At 23.8% G+C, this 7,808-nt stretch overlaps 1 protein-coding gene across 1 annotated transcript; it reads right to left on the bottom strand.

Moving 5' to 3' along the window:
• Positions 1 to 6,936: 6,936 nt before the first annotated feature.
• On the bottom strand, positions 6,937 to 7,464 carry LOC128956133 (uncharacterized). The gene is made up of 2 exons (XM_054301814.1): positions 7,411 to 7,464; positions 6,937 to 7,314 (listed from the first exon to the last, which is right to left on the bottom strand). Exons 1-2 carry the CDS (start codon positions 7,462 to 7,464, stop codon positions 6,937 to 6,939), a joined length of 432 nt encoding a protein of 143 aa, XP_054157789.1.
• Positions 7,465 to 7,808: the final 344 nt, after the last annotated feature.

The raw sequence follows: 7,808 nt of genomic DNA, 5'->3' as shown, positions 1-7,808 counted from the left end.
GGTTATTAACGTAATTATATCCTAAATTCAATAATAAATCGTGGTATTCTCTAGCAAATAAATCTGTTGTATAGTTAGGTTGATACGGTACTTTAGGTATCATATCTCCATTGACATTTAAACTTAAACTATTTAAATTAAAATTTTGAAATCTTAAAGGATCTCGATAACTATTTCCTCTGTAAGCTGCATCGTCAACCATACCTAAAATAATTTTACTAGGTAATTGACCTAGATATAAATTATCTATATTAAAAGTTGATTGTCCTTGAGTTAAATTAATTACTTTAATATTAGGTCGTTTAACTGTATATAATGCATTAGAAATTCTTAATGCTTGTGCGTGTGCATTAAGTAAATTTGGTGTTACTTTAACTTTTCGAGCAAAAACACTCATATCTGTAATTTTTAACAAAGGATATTGATCTGCTGTCATTGCTGCTGTTTCAGAAACTGTTGGCCATCTTTCATTTGCTTTAGTAAATTCTAATTTAATTGGTACACCACTAATTAATAATTTATTTGTTGTAAATATTGGCCCATGTAATTTTCCGTAAAATTGCATTACTTTACTAGCATTACATAAAGTTGCTAAGTGTTCATTTGGATTTTCATAATTATATGCTGGTGTCCAAAAAGTTGTAACAAAGCCAGATGATGCAACAGTTGAGTTAGAATAAGAGAGAGAGAGAGAGAGAGAGAGAGAGAGAGAGAGAGAGAGAGAGAGAGAGAGAGAGAGAGAGAGAGAGAGAGAGAGAGAGAGAGAGAGAGAGAGAGAGAGAGAGAGAGAGAGAGAGAGAGAGAGAGAGAGAGAGAGAGAGAGAGAGAGAGAGAGAGAGAGAGAGAGAGAGAGAGAGAGAGAGAGAGAGAGAGAGAGAGAGAGAGGAGAGAGAGAGAGAGAGAGAGAGAGAGAGAGAGAGAGAGAGAGAGAGAGAGAGAGAGAGAGAGAGAGAGAGAGAGAGAGAGAGAGAGAGAGAGAGAGAGAGAGAGAGAGAGAGAGAGAGAGAGAGAGAGAGAGAGAGAGAGAGAGAGAGACCGTTGATTGCTCAGTAACCGCTTCAATAAATGACATATAATTATAATTTTGAGCAGCTTGACTCACTAATGTTGATCCGAGATAAATAGCTAATTGATCAAATGCTGTGTTTAAAACGTAATTAGTCGGCGCAAAATTATTAATTGCTGCTGCAAAATTTGTTCCGTCTCTGTTTGTTAATTTACAAGTCAAATATAAATAAATATTTCGCATATCAATATACTCATCAGCTGATGCTTGAATTTCAAAATCAATTGTGTTTGAATCTATTACATTTGATTTAGGTCGATATTCAAGTATTTGTTGACTTTCAATTGTTCCTTGATATTTTACTTTTTCAAATAAATCTAATTCATCTTTTAAAATTTCAGTTGCCATATTTAAGCAAATATATCCAAATTACGTTTTTGTTTATTTTTACCTTTTTTTGATTTTCTAATAAATCGTTTTTTATTTTTTTTATTAGTTCTGGGTTTTCTTCTTAAACCAGAAACTTTGTTTTTATAAATTTTAGTTTTTACAGATTTTGATTTATGTGGCAAAAAATCAATATTATTAGGTTCAATTTGATTTATACCTTGAATTGGTATTCCTTCACCTTTTTGATTATTTTTTGCTTGTGCACAATAATATGAATTATAATCCATTCTGATAAGATGTACACATGTTGCTAATAAAAATACAACTAAGTTATATTTTGTACTGAGGTCTTATTATAAGCGTAGCAAATAATTTTCCTTTTCTAAAAATAAGATTGTTGTTTTCTTCATCAGTGATACGCAAAGTGATTGTATTAAATTCATTGTATTTTAATGGTATAAAATTTTTAACGTTGAAATCAATTTTTATAACATCATCTTTTTCCGAAATATTTGTAGGGATAATTCTTAATATATTAGATTTTTTATTTTGATAATTAGATTCAATAATTATATTACAATAAACAATTAAATAATTTATATTTCTCGAGACACTTAATGGACGAACATCACTTTTAATTTCTTCTATATTTTTAATAGATGTTTTTAAAGCGTTAGGAATGTCAGAATTTTGATATGTTAAATTAATTTTTTCATTGTTTATTATTTTATATAAGGAAAAATTATCAAATAAATTATTTATATTATAATTTTTCAAACCTAATAGTTTTTTTAAATTTTCGTTAAAATCAATATAAAAAACACCTCTTAACAAATAATATTCTACTTTCTTTTCATTGTCAGGTATTGCTTTTTTATTTGTTGGTTTTATTTTTTCATATTCTTCTTTACTTATTAAAACATCATCATCATCTAAATTATACCAAAATTTTGTTGGCATATAAAAATTTCCATTTTTAATTTTATAGATATTTTTTGTACTATCAAAATCAAATACAATATTATTAATTCTCCATTCTAAACCAGAACTGTATTCTCCATAATTACCAATTACCTTTGTTGAAGGCATTTTGAATGTTTTTGGATATCTTTTTTTAATAGTATTTTCAATGTTTCCATTAATTTTAGTTATAATTTCTTTTATATGGTCTTTCCAATGAATATCTTTGTTATGTAATATTTCGTAATTTTCAGTTATATTTTCTCCTAATGAATAATTTGAATCAAACTGCACAACAAATTTTGTAATATTGCTTAATCTATGTTTATCGTGCTCAACAATATCATTTTTTATGTCACCATAAAATGATTCTGGTACCCATTTGAAATTATAAGTAAGAACTAAATTTTCTAAAGGTTCTTTTAAATCAAGCCTTTTAGGAATAATTAGCTCAGCTAAAGCACACTCTTGTGGTTGTTTAAAAAATATGGATGGATTATAATCTACTTCTACAGTACATTCGTTATTATTATTAGTTAAATAAAAGTATTTATCGTCACTTTCAAAATAATTCATTTTTTAATCAATTTTTATTAATTCATTAGAGTAATAAGAACCTCTTATAATTACACCTTTTTTGTCTTTTACTTTATATTTATAATAAGGTGATGTATAAAATATTTTATGTATTATAAATATTTCATTGCTATAATTAGGAATATATCCTTTTTGAAATATATTTCTCATTAATTGTATTCTCACAAAATCACCAATTTTGTAATTTTGATTCTCTTGTGAAACTTTTATTTTGTATAAATTATTATATACTATTTTTTCATTATTTTTATTAACATCAACTGGTTTATATTTTGTTCTGCTGTGTGTCGTGTTGTTATAGTTATTAATAATATTTTTTAATACATTAATAAAATTTTTTGTTTTGTTATAATACATATATTTGTATAGTTTAACTTTAATTGTTTGATTCCAGCGTTCAACTACTCTAGCTTTAGATGAATCTTTTAATACTAAATGTTTTATTTTTCTCCACTTTAAATATTTTTTTAATTGTTTATTAGTAAATTCAAGACCAGCATCAGTAGATAATATACTAGGTTTGCGTTTAGATAATTTAAATATTTTAATAAAAGCTGCTTTTACAGTTATAGCAGTTTTATTTTTAAGTGGAATTCCCCATCCAAATTTTGATAAATTATCTATTACCATAAGTACATATCTATAATTCTTATTTATTGTAGGATATTTAATTTCAATTAAGTCTGCCTGCCAATTATGATCAATATAACGAGAAACAATTGAATTTCTTTTAAATTTATGTTTTACTGGTCGATGAATTCCATATACATTTTGTTTTGTTAACCATCTTTTAATTTCATTATATGTTATAAATGGATATTCTTCTTTAATTACTTTATATAAATTATCAATTCCACTAAAACTTGATGATTTTGTAATATTATAGTATGCTTCAGATATAGTTTTATTAATATTTTTTCCATTCAAATGATTTTGAGACATTAGGTAACTTATAATTTGGCTTTTCTAAATTTCTTAAGTTGTAATTACGTTTAGCTGTAAATAATTGTTTTTTAATTAACGATAAAACATTAGGTTTAATATTTAATTTATTTTGACCAAGTTTATTCTTATTTTTGAAAGTAGTAAATGCTTTTCTTCTTAAAATTTTTGGAGTTACATAATCATCATCATTATCTTCTATTTTTTGAGGGATTCTATTTATGGGAACATTATCTTCAAATACATTATTTGTTACATTAATATAATCTTTGTCTTCAATATTGTTAAATTTCCTTTTAAATATCAAAAATCTTCTTAAAGAATCAGCATATAATTTAGCTTTGTCACGCTCTGTATAATTTGTGTTTAAAATTAAATGTATTTCTTTGTCCAAGTCATTTAATCGTAATAAATTTGGTTCAGTTTGTAATTTTTGAACATTTAAAAACTCTGAAATTTTATTATTGGAATTATTATCATTCATTAATTTAAGTTTTTTAAAACTCATTTTACGTATATTTTTCTCTGACTTTATTTATGATTTTTTTACCAAAATGACTAATTAAATGAGATATTGCTTGTTGAACAAGTATTTTTAAAAAGATATTGCCACCTTTTTGTATTAAAATATTTTTTCTTTTAATTATAGGAGATTTTATAGAAAGTTGTCGCAATTTATTTTTATAAATTTTAAGTTTATTGAAATCACAAGTTTTTAATGGTATATTTCCAAGTAAACAATTTTTAGCTATTTCTGATATTGCATTTATAATACAATTATTAGCTTGTTTTAATAATTGTTTTCGATCTTTTTTTGTTTTTGCTGTACTTAATTTTTTTAAATATGAAACACAACGTAAAATATTTTTTAATTTATTTGTTTTTAATGTAGACGCATTGGTTTTCATTTTCATGAAAAATGTTAGATCTAACTCTTATATTATCAGGTGTGTTTTGGTCAAAATCCAATAATAAATAACTGAAAGGTTTGTTTTTTGTTGCATCAATATAAGAGTCATATATAAACTTTGGATTACTGCTATCAATTTGATTACTTAATATTTTGACAGAAAGTGTTTCCCTTGGATTACTCATTAAAATAACATATGTGGAATTAGTTGAAATATCACGCATATATTTATTTTTAGGAAATAAATTTTGTATTAACAATATAACTGTTATATTTTTATGATGTGATAATTTAGTAAATAAATCACTTATAAATAAATCATTGCCTACAGTATGCATGTTATCATCAATTATTAATAAATTATTTTCGTTAGAATCAAACATTTCAATATTGCTTTTATCAAAAGTATTAACTTTTTTAATATTTATTCCATGAACATTGTTTATTATAGGAAAACCTTGTCCAGAATAATATACAATTTTGTCAAAATAAAATCCAAATAATTCATACATGTTATTTAACATTTTACAAACAAATTCAGTTTTTCCCGAACCCGATGGACCATAGATAATAAATCTTCTCGGGTGTTTAAATGTTGCATCATATGTTGCCATTACAAATTTTAAAATATTAATATTTAGTATTAATTAATATTACACTATATATTTATTAATGTCCTTGAATTTAGTTATAAATAAAGAAACTTTTTAAAATTTTGTTTTAGTTAATATTCGTTTATTATGGCTTTTCTTTCACCAAGTTTCAATGATTTAAAAATTATTATATGTTCTAATGGTTTCAAAATTGATTGTGAATTTATTTTAAGAGAAATTGGATTTTGTTTTAACAATATAAGTGGAAGTGTACCATTTAATTGTCGTATAAATCGAAATAAAATTGATGTTTCAAATCAATATTTAATTGACTACCTTGAAAATGAATTTCATGGATTAAAATTCAACAAAAAGTTTGAGTATGGATTATCAGCAAGTGAATTTGTTCCTGTTATTAAAGCAATATATCATTTAAATTCCAATACTAAAGCAAAGTATATTGGAATAACTAAAAATGATGAAGGGATTAAAGGACTATTATATAAAGCAGGATTTGGTCATTTAATTATTGAAATTGATAACATTGATGTTCTCAAAATTTGTGATAAAACTATTCCTACTGATGGAGAGTTAATGGTTATTCAACAAAATGATATAAGTATTCAACCTTGTAATATTCATGATAGACTTAAATCTATCTATAAACCTCTCTGCGCAAAAACTAAAGCTGAATATTTGTATAAATTATTAAACGACAATAAATCGGATTTAACTCAAGGCCAAGTTTTATATTAATATAAATAGTTGAAAAATTTTATTTTAAATCATTAATAATGAAGCCATTGAATAATGATATACCTTCTTTGAATAATCTTTATAAATCAGATAGTGTTAAACAAACTATATATAGTATTTTAAGTGAAGAATTTGACTACGTTTTTGATTCTCTATTAAATGATGCTAAATGCATCAAATCATTATTAGTTAAAGAAATAATTCGCAATAAAATTGACATTAAAGAAATGTATATTCAATATGGATTCCCTATGGAAAACTTGAAACAATTAAAAATTATATTGGATACAATTAAAGAATGGAAGACTAATGAAGATTGTGACAATGTATTTACCAATAATTGGGATAATGAGGTATATAATTCTAAAACTAATACTAATAACAACTAATTTTTAGTATTTTATAGGAATAAAAGAATTGTTCAAATAATCATCATTTGTTGGCACATATTATAATCAACTAGAAAAAACTTATTTTAATATTATTTGTACTGTACTTAATTTAATTAATAATTAAAAAATAAAAATGTTTTAATTTAATTTTTTTTATTTTTTAAAATAAAATAATTACAATATTGAAAATATATATATATAAAATTATATAATGATATATTTTTTTTAATAAATTGGATATATATAGTTTATTTAAAATTTAACAATGATTAAATAATAGTATAAACATTTTAATCTATTAAATATATAAAATAAAAATAGTTTTAAAAATTAAAATTAATAAACATTATAATAAAATAAAAATATTAATAATATTTAAAATAAAATGTATTATTTTCCAGTAGAACCAAATCCTTTGTCAGCTCTTTGTGTTTGTTTAAAAGTTGCATTAAACATTGTCACTTTTTTCAATGGTAATATAATAATTTGTGCAATTTTATCTCCATGAATATAGGCAAAATTATTAATGCTATTATTAATCAATAGCACTTTTATTTCACCAGTATAATCTGAATCGATGACACCAGCTCCTATATCTATACCCTTTAATGCCATTGAACTTCGTGCACATATTTGCCCATAACATCCATTCGGAATTTGCATTTTTACACCAGTTGAAATTAATTTTCTTTCATTTTGTTGCAATACTCCTACATCATTTGCATACAGATCATAACCTGCACTCTGTTCACTTCCTTTTGTTGGTATCTTTCCATCATTTATTAAGTTAATTTTCAATTGTTCATCTAAACAAAAAATAATGTTTATAATATTTAAGATTAACAACTAAATATATAATCTTACCATTCGGTACAATACATTTTGGAAGTGAAGATATACATTCAAATGATCGTTCATTATAATATTTAATATCTGCAACTATTGCATTGGCTAATAAAAGATCTTTTCTAAACATGTAATTGTCTAAAACATTTTCGTTAATTATTTCTATCTTAATATAAGTATCATTATTATCAACCCAAAAGCAACGCATAATTAAATTTACATTTTTTAATTCAATTATATCAAAAAATTTTCCAGCTGAAAATTTTGGTATATCATAATTGTTTTTAATCTTAATAATACATCTATTCATTGGCTCAATTATATAATCAAACAAAGGTATTATATTAATAATACCAAAAGATGACAATTTAATTAAACTTTTTTGAATATTATCTTGGGTAATGGGTAGAGATTTT

This window comes from Oppia nitens, unplaced genomic scaffold, assembly GCF_028296485.1.
Source record: "Oppia nitens isolate AA-2021 unplaced genomic scaffold, nextdenovo-longstitch-racon4-pilon3 scaffold2_pilon_pilon_pilon, whole genome shotgun sequence".
Classification (NCBI taxonomy): domain Eukaryota; kingdom Metazoa; phylum Arthropoda; class Arachnida; order Sarcoptiformes; family Oppiidae; genus Oppia; species Oppia nitens.
This window is presented reverse-complemented; position numbering and strand designations above follow the sequence as displayed.